Raw genomic sequence first — 24,236 nt, 5'->3', positions numbered from 1 at the left:
CTCCCACATAGCTCACACATCAACTTACTCACATACACTCACTCACACACACACACACATACATACACTCACACATACACACACACACACACATAAAATATCATGAGCCTCCTCCCCATCAACACCCTGCCCGCCCCGCCAGCCCCGGCGCCCAGCAACCCAGTGACCTGGTGTGCCGCCCACCACACCACCATCGCCCCCACGACGCACATCCGCGACGCGCACATCACCCAATACAACACCTTCGTCAGCACCAGCACCACCGCCACCACCACCGCAACCGTGACCGTAACCACCACCGCTGCCGCGCCTCCCCTTCCCCCCCCCTCCCTCTTCCACACCGCCCGACTACAAGGCCCTGGCCTGCTGCCTGGAGCGGTTGACGTGGTTGGAAGACTGGCACGCGATGATGCATGCGGAGCTGCTGGATCTGTGGGCGCACGGGAGGCCGGCGGAGTGGGCGGCGTTTGCTAGGGGGTTTGGGTTCCCCGGATGAGGGGAGCAAGAGAGGGAGGGGAGGGGAGAAGTTTGGAGGAGGGAGGTGTAAGAGGGTGCACTCTGGAGTGGATTTGGAGGGGTTGGACGGAGTATTGGGTGGTGAAGTAGGAGAGGGGAGGGTGGTGTGGTGGGTTGGGGATTTTAGGCGGGGTGTGTGGGGGGTTTGTTGGGATTGTATGGTCACAGTGTAGTTTGTGTTTCTGGATGCACGGGGCCTGCTTTCCGGAGTGTGAGCGCCGCAGAGAGAGCACTGCCGTGCAGAAACAAACTTCTCGTTACGCCACGAGTAACCATCGAGCGCGTCGTCAAAAGTATACATTAGAAGTTAAACAACCACTCCATATAACATCACCTATCCACCATGCCTCGCACCCATCCTTCGCTCTAACAGCTTACATCAAAAGCACAGCAAACACCCCAGCCGCGCACGCAACAACACCGCCAACACGCTTCCGCCCCGCCGCGCCCGTGAACTCGGGCGTCTTGTACCCCGCCTGGCTCGGCGTGGGAACCGCACCTGTCGCGGTGCCGTGGCCGGCGGTGCCGTTGGAGCCCGGGTGCCCGATGGCGGTGGGGTAGACGGGCTTGTCGCTGCCAGTGCCGGAGGTGCCAGTGCCGGAGGGAGACGCGGGCTTCGGCGCTTCGCTGGTGGGGTACGGCTTGTCACCGCCAGCGTCAGCCGCGTGGGTGGGAGCAACGGGCTTCGCGGGCTCGGGGCTCTTGGATGCGGAGTCGGGGTGCTTGAGTGAGCTCGCGACGGGGCTGTGTGTTGCGGGGTACTCGCTGGCTGGGACGGGGATCTTGGTCAGGGTTATGATCGTGGTGGCTGTGATCTTGGTGCTCAAGTGTTCAGGAGCCGCGGGCTTGCTGGGGTTGCTGGGGATGTCGGTTGGCTTGTTGGGGACATATGTGGGCTTGTTGGGCACGGGGGTCGGGGCCTGGCACTTGGAGCATGGCACGGTGACGGTGACGGTCTTGGGTCCCTCGCCGCAGCCCTGGGCGCAGTACTTGGTTGTGACCTCGAAGCCGGGAGGCGCGTAGTGTGCGTCGCCTGTTGGGTATGGCGCGGGAGTCTGGATAGCTGTGACCTTGGTGGTGACGGTTGTGTAGCCGGTAGGGCAGACGTCGACGTAGGTGGTCTCATAGGCGGTGGTGGTCTTGTGAGAGTCGGTGGACTTCTGATCGTCTCCGTACGAAGGCTTGCTCGAGATAGTTGCGTATGTGCTGGACAGCGGCGTGAAGCTGGGAAGCTCGGGGTAATCAGAATAGACAGGTGTGGACTGAGAGTAGCCACTTCCGTATACTGAAGAGCTTGAGGGAGCTATAGAATAGCCATCGTACTCAGGGGTCTTCGTGGAAGCAGTCTGGTACTCGGAAGCATCAGGGGTCTTGGAGGAGACACTGCCATGTCCGTACCCGTCGCCCTCAGGATAGACAGAATAGACAGGCACAGAGGTCGAGTAGACTGGCATGCTGCTGGAAGACTCGCCATCAGATGGGTAAGAAGAGGTAACATCTGGGTGTGCGGAGCTCGAAGTTCCCGATGAGTAGATGGCAGTGCTCTCGGAGGGTGTTTCCGAGGGGTAAATGGAGTACGAGCTAGCAGAGAGTGTCTCAGATGGGTAAATACTGGAAACAATTACAGGAGAAGAGCTCGATGAAGGGTACACGCTCGAAACATCAGAAGAGCTAGCCGAAGGGTAAACGCTGGAGCTGTCGTACGAGACATGTGTCTCAGAAACAGAAGCGCTGGACAATGTCGAAGAGACGTCATACGACAACGTCGAGGAGACATCGTAGGACAAGGTCTCGGATGCAGAATAAGTGACAGCCGTGGAGGAAATGTGGTCATCCGAAGTCGATGAGGCGGACGAACTGACACCAGACGAGTAGTCGGAGGAGGTCTCAGAGGCAGAAGCAGGGACGGACGACGAGTAGTCGTACACAGCGCTGCTTGAGGTGTCTGGAACGACCGTGGACGAGTAGACGGGCGTTGAAGAAGAAATATCGTATGTTGACGAAGAAACATCATACGCTGATGAAGAGACAACAGGTGTTGAGGACGAAGCAACAGGCGTCGAGGACGAAACGTCGGGTGTTGACGAGGGGTAGACAGAGCTGGAGACAACGGAGCTGCTGGGTACAACCGACGAAGACGCATGGACAGAAGAGCTGGAGACGCCAGCAGAGCTGCTGGAAGCGTGGGCAGAGCTGCTGGAAGCGTGGGCAGAGCTGCTAGAGACAACAGAGCTACTAGAGACGTGGGCAGAGCTGCTGGAAACGACAGAGCTGCTAGAAACGACAGAGCTGCTGGGGGCGACAGAGCTGCTGGAAACGCGGGCAGAGCTGCTAGAGACAACAGAGCTACTAGAAACGTGGGCGGAGCTGCTGGAAACGGCAGAGCTGCTAGAAACGCGAGTAGAGCTGCTGGACACATGAACCGAGCTGCTCGACACCGGCGCAGACGTAGACGACACACGAACGGAGCTAGACGAACTGCTCAACACACGAGACGTGCTGCTCGGCGCCACCGATGACGAGCTCGTAAGCCCGCGCTTGTTAAAAGTCTTGAACGAGCTGATGCGCCAGTACGCATCCTTGAACACCTCCGGGTGCTCGGCCACATATTTCTTGCACGACGCCATACCGCTCAGGCCCGGATACATGGGGCATCCGGAGTCGGCGTACACGTTGCCGCCCCAGTCGCCGCAGAAGGTGTTGGTGAAGATGAAGCGCTGGTCCATGAAGCGCTTCTCGACGTCGCAGTCGCCCTGGAAGCTGGCGGCCGGGACGCCGAACTCGGTCGTGTCGGGCTCGCTGGACGTCAGGCTCTTGGGCTCGGAGCCGCGCGGGAAGAACCAGATCTTGATGCCGTCGGCTTGCCATTCGGTGACGTAGAAGCCGCCATTGTTGGCGTTGAAGCCGGCGCCGAAGGAGCTGGGGCGCGATTCGGCCACGCCGCAACCGGTGGCGCCGGCGGTGTCGTAGGCACAGTCGTTGGTGGTTTGCGTGCCAGTCTGGCCGAGGCCGTTGACCTTGCACTTGGTGTCGGTGTGCAGCACGAAGGTGTTGGCGGAGTTGCGGTTGACGCCCTCGATGATGTCGATCTCGCCCTTCACGGGCCAGGGTTCGCGGCCGAGAGACCAGAAGGCGGGCCACGTGCCGCAGATGCCGCCGGGCATGTGCTTGACGTCGAGCACGAACAGGCCCTTGTTGTAGTCCTTCTTACCCTCCAGACGGACACTTTCGCGGCCGATGTCGCCTCCGTCGGCACTGTTCAGTTTGGATTTGTAGTCCACACCGAAGATTGCATCGCCACCCTCGTAGCGGATGTAGTCCTTGTCCAGAGCTCTCGCGTGGTCCACATACCTGCTGGAGTTAGTGAGCCCTTGACAGAAGACAATATACATACTTGACGAAGCCATTAGTCTTCTCCTGAGTGACAAAGTCGAAGTGATCGAAGAAGGAGGAGCCGGGGAACGTATCCGCAGGCGTGTACTTGGTAGCCGAAGCGACCGACAAAAGAGTGGCAGCGCCGAACCCAAGAAGGGCTGACAGAGAGGGCATTGTAGATATTAGTGTAAAGAGCGACTATATTAGGTACAATGAAACGAGAGGCTGTAGGTGAGGTTCTACAAGACCGCGCAGGAACAAACTAGGGAAGTCGTTAGAGAGAGAAGTGGGCGATGCCCAAAGGTATATCAGTTCGCCCCTGGCACCGTGGCTTCGAACTGCCTGCGTTTAGCTGGCTGTATCACTGCGCTGGCCAGGCTTCCACCACGTGCACGTCAAATCAACTCAAATGTCACGCTATACCACGCCGGGCCATGTCATGAAGCTTTGGGTATGGAGCTCGCAGCCACCACTGCAGGAACGCGTGCTTTGCGCATGCATTTCACACCATCTGCCCCGATGCGGTCTAGCAGCTGCACATCTTGAATGGACAACGCGAACGGGGTCCACATGGCCGAGGATTGAATCGCTGGAGCAGCCATGGGCGCGGCGCAGCTGTCCGAACCGCGCGTGGCTTGGAGTCGCGATGCAGAATCGTGGTGTTGAGTGGTGCGTTTTCACGGGCGAGTCCGTGGATCTGGCGCTAGCGCTCCCGTGGCGTCACCCCTGGCCCAGACCGGTGTCCAGAAAAAGAAACGCTCCAGGAACCGATCTGAGGCGATGAAAAGTACATCTGGTGCGGCTGATGTGGAGATGATGCTTTGGATTCGGAGTGTCCGGCGTGCTGGCTGATTCATGCGATTTGGAGGCAGGCAGTTTGTGGTGTTGAGTCGGTTGAGTTCTCGTCTGCCATGCAAGTTCATGGAATTGAAAATGAACATTGGGATGCCTGACCGGTTGTAAGACGAAAGCAAATTACCTCAAGGCTTGGTAAGCTTATGTGCAGATACGAGACGAATCCTTGTCCGGGGAAGAACGAGAGCCAGATCTTGCGATAACGTACCCAGCACTGATCACAGACCATCCACAGACCATCTCCATCTCGCAGTGCAAGGTGTTGGAAGACGTCCAGCTCTGGATGCATGTATTGCTTGTTACCTTCCTTGCAAGCAATCCGAAGTGCTTGATGCATTTGGCGAGAGTGTTGCTGCGTCGGATACCGAGGTACAGACAGCCGTTATCATTCGCACCTGCCGTTTCCCAACTCTTCACCTGTTCATCTACAGCCGCGCTCGTTTCCAGAGATGAGCGCATCCTTCAGCGGCAACGCAACGAGTCGGGCGTCCAATGCCCTTCCGTTTCTGGATGAATAGTCAAATCCAAGCAACTTTGGAGCTGACAAGCAGAGCATAGTAAGGCGTTTCTATAGTGTGAGCAAAGTAAAGCGTTTTTTATAGTGTGAACAAAGCATTCACTCAAGGTTAGAGGTATAGTCTCTTTGTCGTTGCGTGGTAAGTTCTCGGCCGCCTTCTGAGTATCCGCCGTTTCTCCCAGCGTGAGAGACAGACGAAAGTACCGCATCACGCGCAACGACCGTTGACCGGTCGCAATCGTCAAAGCGCAAGATCCCCGTACGATCTCCCTATCGCGTGCAAGTGAGGTCGAAACAAGGTGCAGGGCTGAGCGCACCCGTGGAATGCTGACTAACGCGCTCGCACCCAGCAAAACGAACCCCCATTACAGCACACAGGTGACATCCTGGATGCCAGAGATACTGCGTTCAATCCCACCGCTTGTACTCCGTAGCAGCACAACGCTGAAAACTTGCTGCGATATGTCGCCGGGAAGAAGCCAGCTATGACGTCACCGCAACCACACTTCACCCCGACCTCCCAGCGCGCTACATAGCCCCGCGACCCCCACACACAACCCACCTTACTTAGAACACCCCCCGCCTTCCATACTATCCCATCCTATCCTTAAATCCATACAACAACCCCATCCACCCTCTCAGTCAACAATACCACCTCATAATACCCACCCACCATGCCGTCCTCCCTAACAACCCAAGAAAACACCGCGGCCCAACGCACCCACGCCTCCACCTCCCAGGCCGCGCGCGCCACGGAGACGCAGGAGCACCACGCCAAGGCCAGCGCGTCGGGGGGTCTGAATCTGAATCTGTTCGGGGCGCTGTCGGGCGCGCTGTCGAGCGCAAGTCGGAAGACGACGGCGCGGGACGCCGAGGGGGGGGAGGTTAGTGTTGAGGAGCGGCAGGACGCGGGTGAGTTGATTTTCTGTTGCGTGGTTGGGTTTGATGCGGGTTGGGGGTCTCTTGGGTGCTGGACGCGGACGCGGAAGCGTGTGCTTTTGGTGCTGAGTGCTGGGTGGGGGGTTTCTGCTTGGCCTTCTGCTTGTCGCTCTGCTCGGCGCGACGGCCCCTTGTGCCCTTGTTCTGTGTCTGACCCGCACGGCCGTACTCCACGTTCTGCGTTCTTTGCTTCTGCTTCCACGGGCGTCTTCTGCATCTTCTGCCTCCTGACTTCCCACTTCGACCCTTTTGCCCGAGCCTTGCGCCGCTGTATTCACCCCCGCCTCTCTCTCTCTCCCCCCTTCTCTTCCCCTCAACCACTATCCACCGTCCACTCATCCACTCGTCCACTCGTCCACTCGTCCACTCGTCCACTCGTCCACTCGTCCACTCATCCACTCATCCACTCATCCACCCATCCACATCCACATCCACATCCACATCCGCATCCACAGTCCCCAGCTAACACCCCCAGCATCAGCATCCGCCAACGCCGGCGCCCGCGCCAACGCGCACGCTGCCGCGGCCGCCGAGCAAGGGAGCTCGAAGACGCGGGCGCTGGAAGCGGGACAGTCTGCGGCGGCGGGGAAAGCCGTGGGTGCGAGTACGCGAGTTGATCATTTGGGGCTTGAGGGGTGAGCTGGGAGAGGTTAGGGAAATTGAAGAGAGGTTGGGAAGAGGTTGAGGGGAGGGGGAAAAGGTTAAGCAGAGATTATGAAGACATCCAACCCCAGAACACCATTATGCAGTCCTAACACGCAACCCACACCCTACCACTCCCCTTCTACATCTCCTAATCCCCCATAACCAGCTACCGACTCAGACTCACGCCTACACACCATAGCAGACGAACTGCCACCAGCCCACCGCGTTCAGCACAGCTCGATCTGCACGTCTCTCGCTGTATCTTTTCGGGCTTTCAAAACGCAAGCTCATCAACAGGTTGCTAGATCTCGATAATGGGTGCCTGCACGCATTGATGGACCGCGGAGACAGAAGTTCCACCTGTAGAGTACCTCTCTGCCTATACTACTGCTGTGGGGGGCTATGACAATGCATCTACCTACCCAGGTGTACCTCTGACTGTGTGGTAGCACAGGTTACTCCTTTATCGGTCTTCTCGAGATCTGGGAAATGATTTGAGATCGAAGACGCCTTTAATATCTGATCAACACCGCACATCAATATTGTTTCGCGATGTCACTGCAAACACATCTCACGGCTTTATGATTATGATTGTATGATACCGTGACTATCTCCCGATAACCTGACCAGGTGTTATGGTACCCTTCTCCATTCCCCCCCCCCCCCCCCCCCCCTTCGCCCCCTCCTCCTCCTCCTCCTCCTCCTCTTCCTGCAGGCGCATAAAACCCGTCCAGCAGGCGCAGAAAACCCGTCCACATCACCGCACACGACTCCCCCCCACCCCCGCAGCTCCTGACGACACTTGCTCTAGAGCTCGACCTGCGACCTCAACGATATAAGGTACCACCGAAGAGGCTGCGAGGTGCGGAAGGATAGGAAACAGGAGCAGAAGTCACCATCGTGGTCGAGATCATGCCCGTCCCGGGCACGACCACGGTCACGACTATGGTGCCATCGGAGGATATGGTAGTGGAAGTGAGGATCTGGGAGACGGTGTGGGGGTTACTGATGTGTGTCATGGTGATGGTGTGGTTGGCGGCGGGCCAGTCTGCTGCACGGAAGAGGGACATGTTGAATGGGGTTGTGTGGGTGAGGTGTGTGTTTTTTGTGTAGTGTGTGCGTGTGGTATGTGTAGTATGTGCGTGTGGTCTGAGTTGGTTAGGGGTAAGAGGTAGCAGCGGCAGGGGGTTTATATGCATAAGATGGATATGTTTGTCGTACGTGTGCGGTGAAAGACAGACAGGATGATGCTGCAAGATACGACTCAGGCGAGTTTGTAGGGCTACAGGTTCCTGTCTGCTATTCTCACAGAAACAGGTAACACTAATGTTGTCTCAAGGCTGCTGTCTTAATACTGCTGTTTCAATGCTACTATCATGATGCTACTACCTCAGTGCCGCTGTTTTGATGCTTCGCTCAAGATGTCTCTTCTTCTCCCTCATTGGCAGTTCCGGTTCCAGTTACGCCGGGAGGATATCACGAGGTAGAGCCTGGCTTGCCATTAGAGTAACAAAGACATTCGATGTCCTTTGTCGCCTGAGACTGCGGTGTCTCACTCCTTGTATATGTTGCAAATTACCAGATCGTGCTTTGTTGGTGTTAGATAGTCTTAGTGTCCTGATCCTGCTTTCGGTACAATTGTTTGTAACTGCATTCACTTGTAGCAGAATGTCAGAGCTAATTCCAGTCACACAAATAATATATCGTGCATTGCTCGATGAGCAAGAAAAAAAAGTGTAAACGACAAGTCGTCGTCTCGCTATGGGTATCTTATTGACTGGCCAAACTACTCGTCTAAATGCTTCTTCAGCCCCTCCTTCCCGACGTTCATAGCTCGCTGGATCTCCTCCTCTTCCTCTCTCAATCTCCCCTTTCCGTATGCCAGATCGCGCTCTTGCTTTCGCTTGTCAGCCAGTACCCTTCTTTCACGCTCGGCGAGCGCGTTCTCTCTCCGCTCTTTCTCGGCGCGCTTCTTTGCGCGCTCGGCGTCCTCTTCGGCAGAGGCCGCGGCGCCTTCGGGTGCCTCTGGGAGCGTGGAAATGTACGCGTCGATAAGAGAGTCACGTGTCGATGATGGGAGGGAGATGTACTTCAGGTCGGTGAGGATGGCGGAGGGAAGCGTGTCGATTGTTGTGGAGCGGTTTAGCGAGGCAAGTGGTTGTGTGCGCAGGAGAGCTGAGAGGTCGGACTTCAGCTCGGAAGGACGCATACCGAGGCGCTTGATGTGGTCGCGGTACAGCTTCTCCTTGTCCTTGTCGGAGAGCTTGGTGTCCTTCATCTCGGACTCTTTTTTGTATTTCCGTCTGAACTCTGGCCAGTAGAGCTTTGGCGTTGCATAGCGGTCGAGGAAGGCGAGGTAGGGGATCCGAGGATCGCGTTTTTGTTGCTTTGCCTTCTCTTCCTTGAGATATTGCATCTTTTCGCGCGCCCACTCGTCGAAACAATCTTTTCGTGCCTTCATATTGGGAAGAGCTTTGTAGCGTTCGTCATCGTAGAGCACGCCCTCCTCGAGGATCTTTTCCCATGGTGTGTAGGGGCTTTTGCGTGTGTCGTCCAACAGCTCCTTGAACAGTGCTTTGCAGTCTTCTTCCGTCAATACAGGCTCCTCGCCCTCGTATTCTTCAACATATTCGTCCTCGTACCCTCCGCCCATCTCCATCTCTTCCATCTGCGCCAGCTGCCATGCCAGATCATCGTCTTCTGCAGCTTGCGGTTCATTACTGATCGGTTCGTCTGTCCGTTGACGTTTAGGTGCGCTCTCGGCTCCCTCTCCCTCGTCATCAGTCACTTCGACCTCCTCGTACTCTTCGTCATTCTCCATGCCTTCCTCGCCGTCAACCTCGACGATCTCCACCTCTTCTTCGCCTGCAGCCAATTCTGCCTCGATGTCTGCCATCGCGGTGTCCTCTTCATCTTCGACGTCGCTGGGCTCCCCACGCTCCCTGCGCTCCTTCTTCTCACGCTGTTTGCGATCAAACTCTACAACAGCCTTCATTACGTGCGGTGGAAACTTCCAAAAGCTCTCGTTCGTCTCCTTGTTCCACACAAATCGTCTGCCGAATTTTGTTTTGACAAGTACCCATGGTGCGCAGTGTGGAATGTCATTGCGGTGCTTAGGCTTGTCGTCCTTTTCGCGTCTTCTCTCCGAAAAGTTGTTTTGCCCTCCTCGATGCCCACCACGATGCCCACCTCGTTGCTGCCCGCTATGCTGGAGAGCTTGCCTGGGTGCGCCGCCAAAGATGAGGTTCTGCATCTGCTGCTGCGGATTGTATGCATTTTGGGCAGGTCGGATGTTGTAGCTATCATCCTGCGGTGGAGGAGTAAACGACGACGGGGCAGTGGGAGCGACATGGAACGACTGAATTTCGGCGACTGGGCGGGTATATGTTGACTTCTTAGTCTCCCTGTTGAAATAGTACGTGTGCCCTAGACATGTTAGCATTCACCCATGACGCAGTGAGAGACATGGCTACCTGAGGGCGCCTTGTGCTCTGTCCATCCGGCGGCGAGCGGTGGTGCTGGCGCAGGAGGTCGCGTAGGTATATCCGCCATCTCTTCAAGCAGTGAAGCTTAACAGAGCCTAAAGAGCTTACGGGAACACGCGAATTGAAAGCTGATGCAAAGATGGTGATGGCGATGCGGAAAAGTGGTCGGCCTTGGCGTGGTGAATCGCCGACGCGTTACGAGCTGCCTGGAGCTCTCACCAACACCACCCACCACCCCAGCTTCCCCACCGGATCTCGGTCTCGACTCTGCATACAACTTCCAACACCACCGAGAACCCTTTGGAGAGACCGCCGTTATGTCGCGGAGATACGATTCGAGGGTCAGTGCCCCGCCATAGCCGCCGGCGACATCATAGCTAACAGCACCGGTAGACGACCATCTTCTCGCCTGAAGGGCGTCTGTATCAGGTTGAATACGCGCTCGAGGCCATCTCGCACGCCGGTACTGCTCTGGGCATATTAGCGAAAGATGGCATCGTGCTCGCCGCTGAGAGGAAAGTCACCAGCAAGCTTCTGGAGCAGGACACATCCGCCGAGAAGCTGTACATCTTGAACGAGTGCGTGCCGCAATTGCCGCAATGACGCTCAACGTGCTGACGCAGTAACAGCAACATGATCTGCGCCGTAGCAGGCATGACCGCCGACGCCAACATCCTCATCAACTACGCCCGTCAGGCCGCACAGCGCTACCTGCTCACCTACAACGAAGACATCCCCTGCGAGCAGCTCGTACGACGTCTTTGCGATCTGAAGCAGGGTTACACGCAGCACGGTGGTCTGCGACCGTTTGGTGTCTCCTTCATCTACGCCGGTTGGGACCCGCAGCGCGAGTTCCAGCTGTACCAGAGCAACCCCAGTGGCAACTACGGTGGCTGGAAGGCAACGAGTGTGGGCGCGAACAACGCCTCTGCCCAGAGCTTGTTGAAGCAGGACTACAAGGAGGAGTGCGACCTCAAGGAGGCCTGTGGGCTCGCCGTCAAGGTGCTCAGCAAGACCATGGACTCCACCAAGCTCAGCAGCGAGAAGAGTGCGTATCACAATGTACCACAGCGTCCGGCAGTACTGACAGACTACAGTTGAATTCGCGACAGTAGGGAAGACGAAGACAGGAAAGATCTACCACCACCTCTGGGGCGCTGACGAGATCGACGCTCTCCTCAAGGAGCACGGCCTTGCAAAGCCCGAGGATACCGAGATGTCCGAGCAATGAGAATCACGACACTAGACGACACATTCTGGCGCAATGGATAAGTCTCGATATGAAGCATGAGGCTTGCAGTATACCAATATAGGTGAGAGCCAGTAGCATCCGTAGCCAATTCTACCTCATGATGAACACGTCACGATCTGTTTTTGCTGCAAGTCTGCTCTTTCCTTTACTAACATGACTCGACGCTGCCTTTGTTATCCTCTGCCCACTCACTCCTAGCGTGCCTGCCGTGTGAGCCAGAGTCCAAGTGACTCTCCACGACTATCTTCCACGCACCTCCTCCTCACCTCGCCTTCGACTGATACACCCAATTACTCTGTCGCATCTTTTATGAATACCGTTACGAGTTGCTATTGCATTTGTTTACCTCAGCATGTCTACTCCCTACAGACCAGACAGTAGCAAAGCTCTCAACACCGGGCCATCGTGTCGGGTACTGCAGCAGCTTCTAGAAGAAATCAACCGAGGGACATCTCCTCGAGAAGTCAGCAGCAAGAGGGCTTCGCGAAGCTTAACACAGACCAGATCTCGGTCATCTTCTCAGCTCCAGTCGTCTTCTGTTTGGATCGGTGGATCCGCGCTCGCCCTAGATGCCCGGGAAAAGCTTCGAGCCGCCGATGAAGCACGCCGGCAGATGACAGCAGCGAATACCATTGACGGCAGTCCCGACTGCTCAACGCCTACGCAACGATTGGATACCTCGAGGTCCGAGCTGCATATTTCAACAGCTGCGGAGCACAAAGAACGGCGTGGTGCTGAACTTCACCAATCACTCGACCCGGTCGGCCAGCCTCATAACTATGCCCAGCACATGATGGAGAGCAGTCCGCTATCGACGCCTGCTGAAGTTCTGCCAGCTATGCAACGCCACAACAACACTCCGTCACATCCGCAAGCAGCTCCCTTCGGCAGCTTCAATCATGAGCCCTTGTCGCCACTCATATTCAGTGGTGTTTTCCTTGATGACTCGTCCTCAATGTCATCGCTGACCGAGGAAACTGCTTCACCAACCGAGGCGCCTACCTCAGCTGCAACCGTGTATACTGCTGATTTGTCGCACACCCCCGAGGATGTTCGCAGTATGCATCTCCTACACTCCCCATTCGTCCCTTGACTGCGACTAACCTGATATAGCATGCAAACGAGTGCACTCTCTCGATGATATAGCGCCCGAAGGTTCCATTCACAAGAGGCGAACAGTAACCCTACCCGAAATCGGAGGCGCAGGGTATTTTGATGTGAAAGTCGAGGCGCCTCGTGCGTTCCCTGTTGTGGGTGGAGACAGTCAATGTCTGCTCTGGGGTGAGGCCTTTGTCGAGCGTGCATGTACGGCAAGTGTGTTGGATATGCCCACGAATGATGCACCTCCGGAGCTGTCATCTTTCCGGCCAATTGACGCGGGTCCACAGCGCCAGTCAAGACTGGGAACCCCAATACCTAATCTAACGCGTGCATCAACCGGTCCAGTTCGTGACACTCCCGCATGGATGCGACCGTTACATCTCATCGACACCGGCGGTAGGTCTATCTACAAGAATGTGCACGACGACGGGCCAATCCGCCACGCTCTGTGTCTCTGGTGCTTCAGGACCCACGGCGATTTCCACAAAGTGCACAGGTACGGCTATGAGTCGTGCGGGCGCGCTGAAGTGCTTGACAGCCACTATTGGGAGGACGACACATGGCCCGATTCTTCAGACGATGAATCGCCTTCGTCACACTGATGCGCGAAAATCTCTCCTGTCCCTGCTCAACTATCCTCAGGCTCTTCTGTTGGCGTCTGTTGTTGGCTTCAGGTTGTTGTTATTCCTAATGCCAACGCTCCCTTCTCTGCCGTCTTGGTGTTTGGTCTTTCCATCTTCTTGTTTGATCACGCTGTTTGTTCTGAAATGTAGGTACTTATTCGATTCAGCAAAGGCAGCCATGGCTCAATCTCTTCTCTCCACCACCCTAAAAATGTGCCGTTGTGATTGCACTGATGGTATCACACATCAAAAAAGCACCCTCGAGTCGCAACCTATGGTGGTCTGGCCGTTTCCCCATGCAGTGATTTGTGGATGGTAGGATACTTAGTCGTGCGTAGCAGCACCCCACTCAGACCCGTATACACGCACTGTGGCTTGTGTTCGGGGAGTGTACTCACTGCAGTAGGGAGCTGGCGGGGATGCTAAGCGCATGCACATAGCCATGGCTATGGCTGTGGCTGACAAGCTGGGTGCGTGCTTGTGTCTGCGGGCCGAGATAGTAGATCATGTGAGATGGGATGAGATGGGATGAGGTGAGACGAGACGAGACGAGACGAGACGAGAGTGAAGTACACTGCCCCAGCAGCCGTGAATCCGCAACTCCACTCCATCGCGCCTGTGCCTGTGCCACACCCGCAAACCTCGAGCCCCAGACTACAATCCGCGCGCCACACATCATGCAGAAAAACCACAAAGGGAGAGAGAAGACGTTACTATTTCTCTCCTGCTGAGCCCGTCGTCGCGTCATCTCGCATCGACAAACTACGATCTGCGATCTGCGACTCCGACTCTGACTAGGACTATGACTATGACTATAATTGACGACAACGGATGCTGGCGAGCGCACAGCGCAGTTCCGCACCTGAGCCTCCGCCTGGCGGTCCTCTGCGGCTCCATGCAACGCGGTGAGACTGCGCTCGCGTTTGCTTCCAGCGCGCTGCGTCCGTGGCCCAGCCCGCTATGCTCGATTCACTCGCTTTGCTCCCATGCGCATCGCCGGCGGCCAGGTAAACATGAGGGTCATAAGAAACTCCTGGAATAATGCGTCGACCAGTACCAAACAATACTCCTTACAGAATGCAGTCTGCCGTTGCATCGAATCCTCTTTCAAACATCGTGGACGTCTTGCCAGCGCTCACCCGGCAGCATCCTTGGGATCCGCATGTCTAACCTCCTCGTTGTGCTTATCGTCCTCTTCAGTCCGTTCTTCTTCCTGCTTCTTCAGCAGTCGCTCCTGTTCCTCGGGCTGTTTGCCATCCTCGTTGCCTTCACCTGCCATGGGGTTCTCGGCGTCCTGGGCTGCCTCCTTCATCACGTCGCTTGGGTTGCTGATCGGCGGGGCACTGCTAGGTTTCGTGTCGACCTCCTCGACACTTGCTTTGCCTTCGTGGAGCCAACCACCCTTTTCCCACTCGCCTGGCTCGTACAGGCACTGTCTACGAATGTCTTTGTCAACGATCGCAGCCAGTAGCTTATTCAGGCGGTCGAACGAAATGGGCTTCAGAATCCAGGCATCGAAGCCGGCGTCGATGTACTGCTGGCGGTCTCTCTCAAGAAGCGAGGCAGAGACGGCGACGATGGGGATGCGGCCACAGAGAGCCGCGCGAGGCGAATAAATGTTGGTGTGCGTCTTCTCGTACGAACGTATCATTTTCGTGGAAGTCAGGCCGTCGACAATTGGCATCTGGATCCACGTTAGTAACACGTAAGTTGTTTGTTCACAAAGATTGGGTTGCTTGCCTGCATATCCATCAGGACAACATCAAAGTCCTTTGGAGACTCGCCAAATGCAGATGCGCATTCTTCGCCGTTGACGGTTAGATGAACAACGTGTTGCATCTTTTCCAGTCGTTTCTTTACAATTCGGCTGTTGACAGGGTCATCTTCTGCTACAAGAACACGCATACGATCTGAGGTCAGCTTCTCAGGCATGGGCGTCTGCGCAGGTGATTGTTGCAGAGGTTCATTGGAGATTTCTCCCAATATGGAGCCATGAGTTCGCGGTTCGGGCGACGAAGCCTCGTCTGGCACGCGCACAGCTTTGAGAGGCTGCGAAGAGAATCTGACAGACTCCTCGCCAGGTATCCTGGTATTCAGACTTCTTTGGTGGGGCGGCACCACTATTCTCCCATCTGTGGCCTCTAGACTCTTAGATCGCGTGCGTGGAGGTGATGCATCCATGCTACTGCGTTTGGTAAGATTGGGCCTCATTGATCGCACGCCGGGACTTTGAGCGCCTTCCCCGCCTCGTCGTCTCTCAACTAGATGTGGTGCGGACAAATCGTCGATAAGCCTATCCACGTCACTCCTCGCACTTTCTTGTGTCGAAGAGCTCCTATAGCTCCGTAAGCTGGCCTTGCTCTTCAAACTGTCTGCGCTCTGTCTTCGGCTTGCTATCGGGTGATTGATTATGGTGCCGTTCACAGTAGTATCAGTCGACTCGTGCCGTGACAAGGATGGTGATACCAACATGCGTTCGCCCCCAGCTTCAATCGAGCTGGTAAGCGATTTTGGTCGCTCAGGGTGCGGTGTAACGGTTCCAGACTGCGAAGGATCCGACATAGACGAGTTTGCTGACTCATCGTTATCTGGAAGATCGAAGGGAAATTGGATAACAAATCTAGTGCCTTTGCCTTCTTCCGATCTGATCCTGAGTTGTCCGTTCATGTTCCTGATGATCCGCGCGACGAGAGCAAGCCCGAGACCAAGTGCAGTCTTATCATCGCGCTGCTTGATTTGCTTGGGATCCGGCGCGATTGCCTCCTCCAAACCACTACTTGGTTCAGACTGAACTTGTTCAAGGTCATAGAACAGCTGGTCCAGCCTTTTCGGGTTTATGCCGGCACCAGTATCTGTAACTGCGACCTCGACCTCGGCATGATCTTTCCTGGGCCTTGACGCAACGTACGCCTCGATCTTGACACCTCCCTGACTAGTGTGTTGAATAGCGTTTGCCGCAATATTCGAGATGGCTTGCCTGACGCGACGCTGGTCGCCAATGCACATCTTTGGCAAGCCGTCATGCTCGACTACTTCATATTCGATATTCTTTCGCCTGGCGTCTCCCCGGAACATGTCTGTCGCCTCTTTAATAGTTCCGCTTAGATCGAACGACTCTCCTTTGACTAGCGGTCCACCTTCCTCTGTCTTCGTCAAGTCCAGCAAGTCGTTGATGACGTAGATGAGCGATTTGGAGGCCGAATGCGATCGTGAAAGGTTCTCGCGAGTCTCTGAATCCAGAGATCCTTCCAAAGCTATCTCGAGATAGTTGATGATGGCATTCAGCGGCGTCCTGACTTCATGGGCGGAATTTGCAAGCAACAACCGAGTCAACTGACTATTTTGCAGGGCTGCCTCTTTCTGTCGCCAGACCTCAATGAACTTGCCATAGACTAGGCAAAGCACCGAAGCGGTCTCTATCTCTTCTTCTGTCCATTCTCGACATTTGCCGACTACCGTCTCTGACCATGTCTTGAAACTCTTTCGAGGCTCGAGATAACCTTCAGTGCCCTCCTTAACGAACTTTTCATAAGGATTACCTGCCCACTTGACTTCACGCAGCTGGCCTTTCCTGAAAAAGACGATGAAGTCATGGCCACCAACCGTCAAAGGAACGACCAACATTCCGGCGACGGTATGGAATCCAGGCTGATACCGAAGGTCTGGGAAATCTTCCGTGATATCAGTCGACGTCATCACAGACTGAATCTTGCGCATCCTCAAGTATTCCAACATGGCCAGTGCTTCCTGCGAGTTTTCCATGGCGCCCAGTATCTTTGTCTCATCTCTGATCGACAATAATCCAAAATCCGCGTCGAACAGTTTTAACAGATCGTCCGAAGAAGCAATGATGTAGCCAGATGGATTGTGTTGCGATGGTACGGTGTTGATGAGCTTTCTGGCTTGCAAGCGCGAGGCATATGAAAGTCGCTCAATATTTCTTGACGCGGAATCGCCGACCATGCGACACATTTTTCTAATGGGGAAAGAGACTCGCATGCCCCGAGCGCCGTATGTATGACAAGCGATGAGGCCCCATAGCTCACTGAAAGCGTTGATGGATATTGACATGGAAGAACGAACCGCCATGTTAGCCAAGTACTTCAGATGGATTGGTGACATGGCGCGAAGGTAGGAGTGTGTGAGGTCGAGAGGTTTCTCGAGGTCTTCGATGGTACGGCAGACGAGACGGGCTGTTTCCTGGTCGCGGTCGTACAACATGCGGACTTTGTTGAGCTTGTACAACTCTCTGGCCTGCTTAGGAATATCTGAGGCAGGGAAATTCAATCCTTTGTAAAGATCCTTCGTGGCTCGAGGGTCGACAAGCTCGGTAACGACTCGTCCGTTGAACGCTTGGTCGAATTGGTAAATCATGACGCGGTGGAATCCGGTCAGCTCTTTGACAACGCCAACCAAGACCTTGAGGAATTTGTCGAGGTTCGGTGCCGCAGCAAGTTGCTCTTGCACTTGTGACATGATGTTGAAAACCTCCATTGCAGCAGCTTCACCCTTCCTCTTTCTTGCGCTCCGCAGTACCCTGAGAGGCCGACTCTTAATCTCGGTGCTCTCCAAAAGCTCCGCCTCTGTAGGGTTGCTAGATAGGGTATCTTCCGGCGGCTCGGGTGTGATTTCGTTCGGCGGTACCAGAGGGAAATCAGGATCGTCTTCGAGTTCAAATTCGCAGACAACAACCCCAGGATTGGCGTCGTTAATGTGGATGGCGCACCAAAGTTTGCGAGTTCTCGATACCCCAGGTACCTTGATTGATATTGTGAAAACCTCGGGCCCGTTTGTCAAAACATCCGAATCCTCGTCCTTGATGAAGTCAATATGGTCGAGGAGATTGTCAGCCTGTTCTTCGGATAGGATGTCTGTGAAGCTCTCCAGAGCGAACAGCTCCTTAGGTGTACGGCCCAGAAATCTCTTTGAATTTTCGGAAACAACGCGGACAAGGAGGCCTCCGTTGCCATCCACTTCGTCTTGAAGTACGACCAAGAGACCGAATCCTTGCACGGCGCCCGGAATGTGAATCGGCTCGTCCTCGCAGCGCTGTAATGTCTCGCCGTCTCGGCCCGTTATGACCATATGTCCTCCTTCGGCGGCGACGTGCTTAAATCGAGGTGTTATCAAAGTACCGACGTCGCCTACACTACTCAGTGTACTGCGTACCGACGTAGCCCCCGGGGATGGCGGTCGATCGTCGGCCTTGAGTGATGATGGGCTGTTCCCTCCTTCTACACTGTTTCCGGGACTAGCAGATGAAATGTCGTTGAATAAGGACGCAGGTAACTGAAGTTTTGATTTTGATTGCTGCTGTGCCTGCGGCGCTGCTTCTGCTCGCGGGGTGATTGTAGATGGCGGCGGCTGCCGTGAAGCTTGGCCATAGGCTCGCTGAGAGGCGTGGGACGCATTCGAGGCCGTGGAGCTTGAGGCTCTACGTGAGTCTGCCGATCGGGAGAACTGGGAGAAGTAGTCGCCGCTGTACTGCCCCGTCGGCTTCGGCGTGGTTGCAGAAGTAGGATCCATGGACACAACGCTCCGTATGGGGAATACACGATCATGGGCGGCCGGGCTCAGCCCCGCAGCCGAGGGCGAGCATGGGCCGATGGCGCTCGCACGAGTGCCATGCTGTGGGACGCGGTCAGACTTGGAGCCGTCGACGGCAAAATCGGTTGTCTGGGTATGTGCCTCGGCGAGCGGCAAAGGGGTGTGGTCGGAGACGGGGGCAGCGGGGGGCGCCTGGTCCGCATCGCCGGGGGGAGCAGAGTGTTCGGCGTCCTGGGGCGGGTGTGGTGGTTGAGACATGGGGGCGCGACTCCGTGGCGAGCTGCGCAGGGAGTCTGGGTAGACGAGGGGGTGGAGGCGCGCACACAAGGACACTGCGCACTCTGCTCAGGCGTCCATGGACGACGGTGCGCTACGAGTGCGGCAGGAGGCGCATATGCTGGCCGGGCACGCAGGTTTTGATGCAATGCCCTCTGGCTTGGCGGTATGCAGGGCACGGAGAATACTGGGTGGGTTGGCGGGCGTGGTGGCGGAAGCGGAGCCTAAAAGCGTCCTGGGGGCATCGACGTCGTGGTGGGCGGGACCGGCATGCAAGAGGCAGTTGCGCCGTGGACGTGAGGAAGTTGTACGTGCGTCAGGAACAGGATCAGGAACAGCCAGCACGCATCTTGGGAACAACAGAGGTAGCCAGCAGGAAGGCACGACCACGAGCCGCTGATGTTGGCGTGGACGACCACCTGCGAAGGGAAAAGCCTAAAGGTACGGGCGCGCTTGTTTGCGTCGTGTGGCTTGCTCCGCTTGATGGGCTCAGAGATGTCGATCTCAAGAAGCAAGACTCCAGAGATCGGCGGCCAGCTTGACCGCTAGCAGTTAGGCAGGTCTGGCCGAGCAAGATTGGCCGTGCGGAACAGGGTTGGCCACGGTCGCTGGCGACAGGGAAGATGGGAAAGTTGGACTAAGATGCAATTGTGCCTGCTGACATCGTGGGCCTCCAGGGGCTGCTCGAGTACGTCATGGGCCAAGGGTAGGGCGATGTGCAGCCAAGAGGGCTCCTGCACACACCCAACGCACCTGAGTCGTCTCGTGAAAGCGGCGAAACGCCTGCCGACTCCGACTCACTCATTCGCCACGCAGGTGAGGGAGCCGGTTCCCTGAGAGCCCATGCACCGGGACACGGCAGCAGTTCGTGTGGCAGCATCACAGCGATTCAGGGCTGCGGTCGGGGACGAAAAGTCTGATCTCCATTGGCGCTCCTGGCGGTGGAGCTGCCATCTGGCCATCCATTCGGGCGAAGATCATAGCATGAAACGGTGCGCTGCCCTACCGGGCCTACCCCATCATCTGCCTCACTGTTTCAGACTTGCGGCGTCTCGTACTCGCCAGAAGTGCCGCCTACGTAGCGGTGGAATCGCAGATCTCTTATCGTCAATCACAGATGCACATCTAGGCACGCAAGCCCTGCGTCCACCATGTCACGTGCTCGTGCTGGCTCAGAAATGTCAGCCCCACCAGTGGCGCCAGGGCCCGCGGAGCGCAGACGCTTCCGGGCTGTTCTTAGGCGATCGTTCATGGATCGGAGAGGCGCCCAGCCCTGTCTGTGGCAGCTGTAGCTATGTGGTCAGATAACCCACATACGCAGGCCCCCACCCAGGCGAACCGAGTTTGTCGAGGCTGAGGGAGTCGCGTTTGCGGCTTGCCATGTCATGTCACCATGCCACCATGCTCGCCTGTCGACGCCAGCACCGTCAATAGATCAGGGTCCCAGCGGAGGATTGTGGGGCGGCGGCCAATGGCGGTCTAACCGCGCACCACCCTCCCATGCTTCAGACCGCTCGCCCACTCCCACCACACTGCACAATACGCCACCCCGACTTCATGACCTCGTCACCCGCTGCACGTCCACTCAAGGTCCTTGTCGCACTGACCGATCCCGTCGCCTCGAAATTCGGCCTCACCGTCCTTGCGCGTCTGCAGCGACTCGAAAATGTCTCCCTGCGCATTGTAGCACGCACGCCGTTTCCCACCTCGCCCTTCGCCGCCGTGTCGCCCGCCCTCGAGCCTGTCTGGCACACGTACAATGCCGACAAGCAGCCCCCCGGGTGGCAGCACCATGACTTTGTCGAAACGCAGGTGGCTGAATTCTGCGTGTGGGCAGACCTGCTTGTTCTCGCGCCGCTCGACGCTGAAGACATAGCGCAAATGCTGCATGGCCATACAAACAACCTCCATCTGAAAATCCTGCGTAGCTGGGATGTCTTGAAGAAGATCTTCCTGATACCCGGCATGTCAACGCTGCAGTGGGAGCATCCCATGTCGAAGAAGCAGATGAGCAAAATTAAGAAAAAGATGAACTGGATCCGTGTCTTGCCCCCGCTGCTGTGGAACTTCGATCAGGCTGGAAGGAAGGTTGTGCCATGGGGAGGATACAAGGAGCTCAGCGAGTCTGTGCAAACGCAGATCGACCTGATGGCAGTCGGGGAACGGAGTGTCGCGCTATCAATCGCCCATCTACCGGCCCTGAAGCTGCTAAAGAACAAAGGGCCCCGGCTTCCGCCCGAGCTCTGGTCTATCATATTGGAGTTTACCGAGGACTGGGAGCTGGCCACCACGCTCAACGTGCACACGAATCTCCCGGTGCCTCGCGACTGGCAGCAGGCTGCTAGCGAGGCCGGGCCAAAGACACAGATGCAAAAGCTGGGCTGGACGCTGCTCACATGCAGCTACACTGACATCGCAAAGACCTTCGACACAGAGAGACCGACTCGTATCACCCGGCCATGTCTGGATCTGATCATGCGATTTGCAATGGTCCCCGTTCTTAAGCACCTCGAGTACTATCACAAAGATCTCTTCTGGCAGCACTTTGGGCACACCTTCCTGCCCCACAAGGCGTCACTGTTCAGCAAGACGGAAATTCTCGATTACTGGCGCACTTCTCCGACCTTCCTGACAAAAGAGTACTCGTCCGAAGCCATGGACGCCGCGTCTCGCAACAACTCGACCAACGCCCTCGATTGGTGGTACAACTCTGGCCTACCTCTGAAATACACCGAAGCGGCGCTTGAACAGGCTTCGTCACAGTGCCACATACCCGTCTTGCAGTGGTGGAAGGAGCACTCGCGGCACCGCACACCGCCAACCCCTGGCGAAGAGGCACCGCCTGCTAAGCTCCGTGATCCGCTCAAGCTGAAAGTCGGAAAGTCGATAACATATGCCACACAATCGAACAAGCTGGACGCGATCAAGTGGTGGGTCGCCAGTGGCGTGCCCTTCTCGCACGAAGACACCGTCACCAAGATAGCCTCGACACACGGCCACACCAAGATTCTAGACTACTGGCGATCGATGCGCGGCGAGAAGATGCTCTTCGACAATCAGGTGCTGGTTGGCCCGACAAAGATGGGCAAGGCGCACGTGCTTGAGTGGTGGAAGAAGAGCGGACTGAAGGTCGAGTACAAGACTTGTGACATTGAAGAAGCGCTGGAAGACGGCGTTGAGGGAGACGCTGGCGAGAGCGTCCGCAGGTGGTGGGCCGAGAACGGGCTGAATCTTGGTGTCGGGACCAGCGAGTGGATGAGGGTCAAGACTCTAGGTTCCTAAAAGCGTGCAGGGCTGACATGGTTTGGGTATTGGTATTGGTATTGGGATTAGCATAGCATAGCGTAGGCGTTCAATCGAGCATTGCATAGACAGGGTCTCGGAGCAGGTTCGGCGCTGACCAATCTGGCAGTCAATCACGGCAGTGAGGTGTATAAGTACAGCATGATCGGGCCTAACCTTTTCGGGCCGGCGAGAAGCGACAAGAGCGAAATTCACATAAGTGAGGTATCTTGGAGTCTTGGATGGCTCAGACTGTATCACCTGATAGACAACGTTATGAATGCGGTGGTGCGCGACGTGGACAGAACGGAAATCTTGACCGCAAAATGCCGACCGGAACTCTTGCCTGAGAAGAGCGACAACGCGCAGCCAATGGCATGGCTGCAATTTGATTGGTCTGACTCCATAAACCGCTCGGAGCGGCTTGACTCCAGATAATCTTCGATGGGCTACACCGAGTTTCCTCCACGCAACCCGGATCGTTAGCTCCCCGCATCCGCCCTCTCAACACCGTCGTCAGTCGCTGCCCGCCCCTTAAAGACGCCTTCGAACCACGCACGAACATTCCACACCCCACAATGTCTGAAACCAAGGAATTCACCTACTCGGACGTCTCCGAGCACGCCTCCAAGAAGGACCTGTACATTGTCGTCCACGACAAGGTCTACGACTGCACAAGCTTTGTTGACGAGCACCCGTACGTTGTCCCGGACGCCGCGTGCAGCCGTGTTTGAATTGGGGATCGCAACACGCCCGCCAGACGCAATGCTAACCCTGCACAGCGGCGGCGAAGAAGTCCTGCTCGACGTCGGCGGCCAGGACTCGACCGAGGCATTCGAGGATGTCGGCCACTCGGACGAAGCGCGCGAGATCCTCGACGGCCTGCTCGTCGGCTCGCTGAAGCGCCAGGTACGCCTCCGCATCTCTCCCTTCGATTTCCCCTCCCCGATCCTATATTCTTACATTCCTATATTCCGATATTCCAAAATCCACCGGCCTCCGAATATCCCGACCATCTGACCGTCACACCGCCCACCCACCCCACATAAGCTGACCCCCCCGCAGGAAGGCGACCCCAAGCCCAAGAGCTACGCACACAGCAGCGCCACCACCGCCGCCGCCGACGGCGCCTCCACCGGCGTCGGGCTGTACGCCATCATCCTGATCGGCGGCGCGCTCGCCTTCGGCGCGTACAAGTACCTGCAGGCGCAGAGCGAGCAGCAGTAGACGGGGACCGGAAGCGGAGAAGCACACAGCCCTGACGCGGCGCTCGGCGTTCACTGAGGAGAAGCGAGGAGCGTAGATCTAGATACCGGCGGCGCGAGGGGAAGACACGTAGCACGCAGTACAGGCGCCGGCCCCGCACGGCTTGTGGGCGTTGCGGGAGAGGCGTATAGACGGATGAATCTCACAAACCAACATCGCACCATGTCAGCGTGTTCAGGCTCGTCTACACACACTTTGCATCACCTCCGTGTCACGCTAGGTACATCCACACCACACCTCACCTATATCACATTACATCCACATCTCATCACAGCACGTCCACACCACCCACATCACAAACTCCACACCCGCGCCCTTCCACAAGCTCCACACCCTCCCCCTCCCACCCCAACAATCCCAACCCCGTACCAAAACCCTCCCACAGCCCCCATCCACAAAACGCTCTGAACGCCCCAACCCATTCCCCAAATCATACCCCAAACGCCCCTCCCGTCCCCGATCCCGTCCCTCCCTTCCTCCCGCAGCACGCACGCACCCACCCACACGCCCCCTGTCCGGACGCGCCCGGAAGCGAGCAGCGCCGGACTAGCTCCGTT

The 24,236-nt window shown here is 56.6% G+C and overlaps 8 protein-coding genes across 8 annotated transcripts; 5 read left to right on the top strand and 3 right to left on the bottom strand.

Annotated features, from left to right (window-relative positions):
- Positions 1-828: 828 nt before the first annotated feature.
- Positions 829-4,182, bottom strand: C7974DRAFT_180873 (uncharacterized protein). The gene is made up of 2 exons (XM_046136349.1): positions 3,911-4,182; positions 829-3,867 (listed from the first exon to the last, which is right to left on the bottom strand). The coding sequence occupies exons 1-2, from the start codon at positions 4,063-4,065 to the stop codon at positions 891-893; spliced, it is 3,132 nt and encodes a 1,043-aa protein (XP_045996851.1). The 5' UTR covers positions 4,066-4,182; the 3' UTR covers positions 829-890.
- Positions 4,183-5,501: 1,319 nt separating this feature from the next.
- C7974DRAFT_393801 (uncharacterized protein) lies at positions 5,502-7,069 on the top strand. The gene is made up of 2 exons (XM_046141815.1): positions 5,502-6,175; positions 6,678-7,069. The coding sequence occupies exons 1-2, from the start codon at positions 5,938-5,940 to the stop codon at positions 6,839-6,841; spliced, it is 402 nt and encodes a 133-aa protein (XP_045996850.1). The 5' UTR covers positions 5,502-5,937; the 3' UTR covers positions 6,842-7,069.
- Positions 7,070-8,484: 1,415 nt separating this feature from the next.
- C7974DRAFT_393800 (uncharacterized protein) lies at positions 8,485-10,481 on the bottom strand. The gene is made up of 2 exons (XM_046141814.1): positions 10,321-10,481; positions 8,485-10,273 (listed from the first exon to the last, which is right to left on the bottom strand). The coding sequence occupies exons 1-2, from the start codon at positions 10,397-10,399 to the stop codon at positions 8,634-8,636; spliced, it is 1,719 nt and encodes a 572-aa protein (XP_045996849.1). The 5' UTR covers positions 10,400-10,481; the 3' UTR covers positions 8,485-8,633.
- A 19-nt stretch (positions 10,482-10,500) lies between these two features.
- On the top strand, positions 10,501-11,690 carry C7974DRAFT_471955 (proteasome subunit alpha type-4). Its single transcript, XM_046146526.1, has 4 exons — positions 10,501-10,673; positions 10,726-10,910; positions 10,962-11,380; positions 11,430-11,690. Exons 1-4 carry the CDS (start codon positions 10,650-10,652, stop codon positions 11,561-11,563), a joined length of 762 nt encoding a protein of 253 aa, XP_045996848.1. The 5' UTR covers positions 10,501-10,649; the 3' UTR covers positions 11,564-11,690.
- Positions 11,691-11,711: 21 nt separating this feature from the next.
- C7974DRAFT_453644 (uncharacterized protein) lies at positions 11,712-13,287 on the top strand (the record flags this gene model as incomplete). Its single annotated transcript, XM_046145878.1, has 2 exons — positions 11,712-12,642; positions 12,698-13,287. The coding sequence occupies exons 1-2, from the start codon at positions 11,937-11,939 to the stop codon at positions 13,285-13,287; spliced, it is 1,296 nt and encodes a 431-aa protein (XP_045996847.1). The 5' UTR covers positions 11,712-11,936.
- Positions 13,288-14,249: 962 nt separating this feature from the next.
- On the bottom strand, positions 14,250-19,394 carry C7974DRAFT_180834 (uncharacterized protein). The gene is made up of 2 exons (XM_046136348.1): positions 15,049-19,394; positions 14,250-14,992 (listed from the first exon to the last, which is right to left on the bottom strand). The coding sequence occupies exons 1-2, from the start codon at positions 19,111-19,113 to the stop codon at positions 14,444-14,446; spliced, it is 4,614 nt and encodes a 1,537-aa protein (XP_045996846.1). The 5' UTR covers positions 19,114-19,394; the 3' UTR covers positions 14,250-14,443.
- A 1,294-nt stretch (positions 19,395-20,688) lies between these two features.
- Positions 20,689-22,413, top strand: C7974DRAFT_311970 (uncharacterized protein; the record flags this gene model as incomplete). Its single annotated transcript, XM_046138330.1, has 1 exon — positions 20,689-22,413. The coding sequence occupies one exon, from the start codon at positions 20,689-20,691 to the stop codon at positions 22,411-22,413; it is 1,725 nt and encodes a 574-aa protein (XP_045996845.1).
- A 289-nt stretch (positions 22,414-22,702) lies between these two features.
- C7974DRAFT_180774 (cytochrome b5-like heme/steroid binding domain-containing protein) lies at positions 22,703-23,727 on the top strand. The gene is made up of 3 exons (XM_046136347.1): positions 22,703-23,110; positions 23,196-23,322; positions 23,479-23,727. Exons 1-3 carry the CDS (start codon positions 22,992-22,994, stop codon positions 23,638-23,640), a joined length of 408 nt encoding a protein of 135 aa, XP_045996844.1. The 5' UTR covers positions 22,703-22,991; the 3' UTR covers positions 23,641-23,727.
- Positions 23,728-24,236: the final 509 nt, after the last annotated feature.

Source organism: Boeremia exigua (assembly GCF_020726555.1).
Source record: "Boeremia exigua strain MPI-SDFR-AT-0100 chromosome Unknown C7974scaffold_6, whole genome shotgun sequence".
Taxonomy (NCBI): Eukaryota; Fungi; Ascomycota; class Dothideomycetes; order Pleosporales; family Didymellaceae; genus Boeremia; species Boeremia exigua.
The sequence above is the reverse complement of the archived record's forward strand: the minus strand, read 5'-3'. Positions and strand labels throughout refer to the sequence as shown.

Bases quoted from the DNA above. Each gene is read 5' to 3' on its own strand.
- C7974DRAFT_180834 (XM_046136348.1), bottom strand. From the start codon at position 19,113: ATGTCTCAACCACCACACCCGCCCCAGGACGCCGAACACTCTGCTCCC. The intron at 14,993-15,048 runs GCAAGCAACCCA...ACGTGGATCCAG, and splicing joins TTGTCCTGATGGATATGCAG to ATGCCAATTGTCGACGGCCT.
- C7974DRAFT_393800 (XM_046141814.1), bottom strand. From the start codon at position 10,399: ATGGCGGATATACCTACGCGACCTCCTGCGCCAGCACCACCGCTCGCC. The intron at 10,274-10,320 runs GTAGCCATGTCT...TAACATGTCTAG, and splicing joins AGAGCACAAGGCGCCCTCAG to GGCACACGTACTATTTCAAC.
- C7974DRAFT_393801 (XM_046141815.1), top strand. From the start codon at position 5,938: ATGCCGTCCTCCCTAACAACCCAAGAAAACACCGCGGCCCAACGCACC. The intron at 6,176-6,677 runs GTGAGTTGATTT...TAACACCCCCAG, and splicing joins TGAGGAGCGGCAGGACGCGG to CATCAGCATCCGCCAACGCC.
- C7974DRAFT_471955 (XM_046146526.1), top strand. From the start codon at position 10,650: ATGTCGCGGAGATACGATTCGAGG. The intron at 10,911-10,961 runs GTGCGTGCCGCA...ACGCAGTAACAG, and splicing joins AAGCTGTACATCTTGAACGA to CAACATGATCTGCGCCGTAG. The intron at 11,381-11,429 runs GTGCGTATCACA...GACAGACTACAG, and splicing joins CAAGCTCAGCAGCGAGAAGA to TTGAATTCGCGACAGTAGGG.
- C7974DRAFT_180873 (XM_046136349.1), bottom strand. From the start codon at position 4,065: ATGCCCTCTCTGTCAGCCCTTCTTGGGTTCGGCGCTGCCACTCTTTTG. The intron at 3,868-3,910 runs GTATGTATATTG...TAACTCCAGCAG, and splicing joins AAGACTAATGGCTTCGTCAA to GTATGTGGACCACGCGAGAG.
- C7974DRAFT_180774 (XM_046136347.1), top strand. From the start codon at position 22,992: ATGTCTGAAACCAAGGAATTCACCTACTCGGACGTCTCCGAGCACGCC. The intron at 23,111-23,195 runs GTACGTTGTCCC...AACCCTGCACAG, and splicing joins AGCTTTGTTGACGAGCACCC to CGGCGGCGAAGAAGTCCTGC. The intron at 23,323-23,478 runs GTACGCCTCCGC...ACCCCCCCGCAG, and splicing joins TCGGCTCGCTGAAGCGCCAG to GAAGGCGACCCCAAGCCCAA.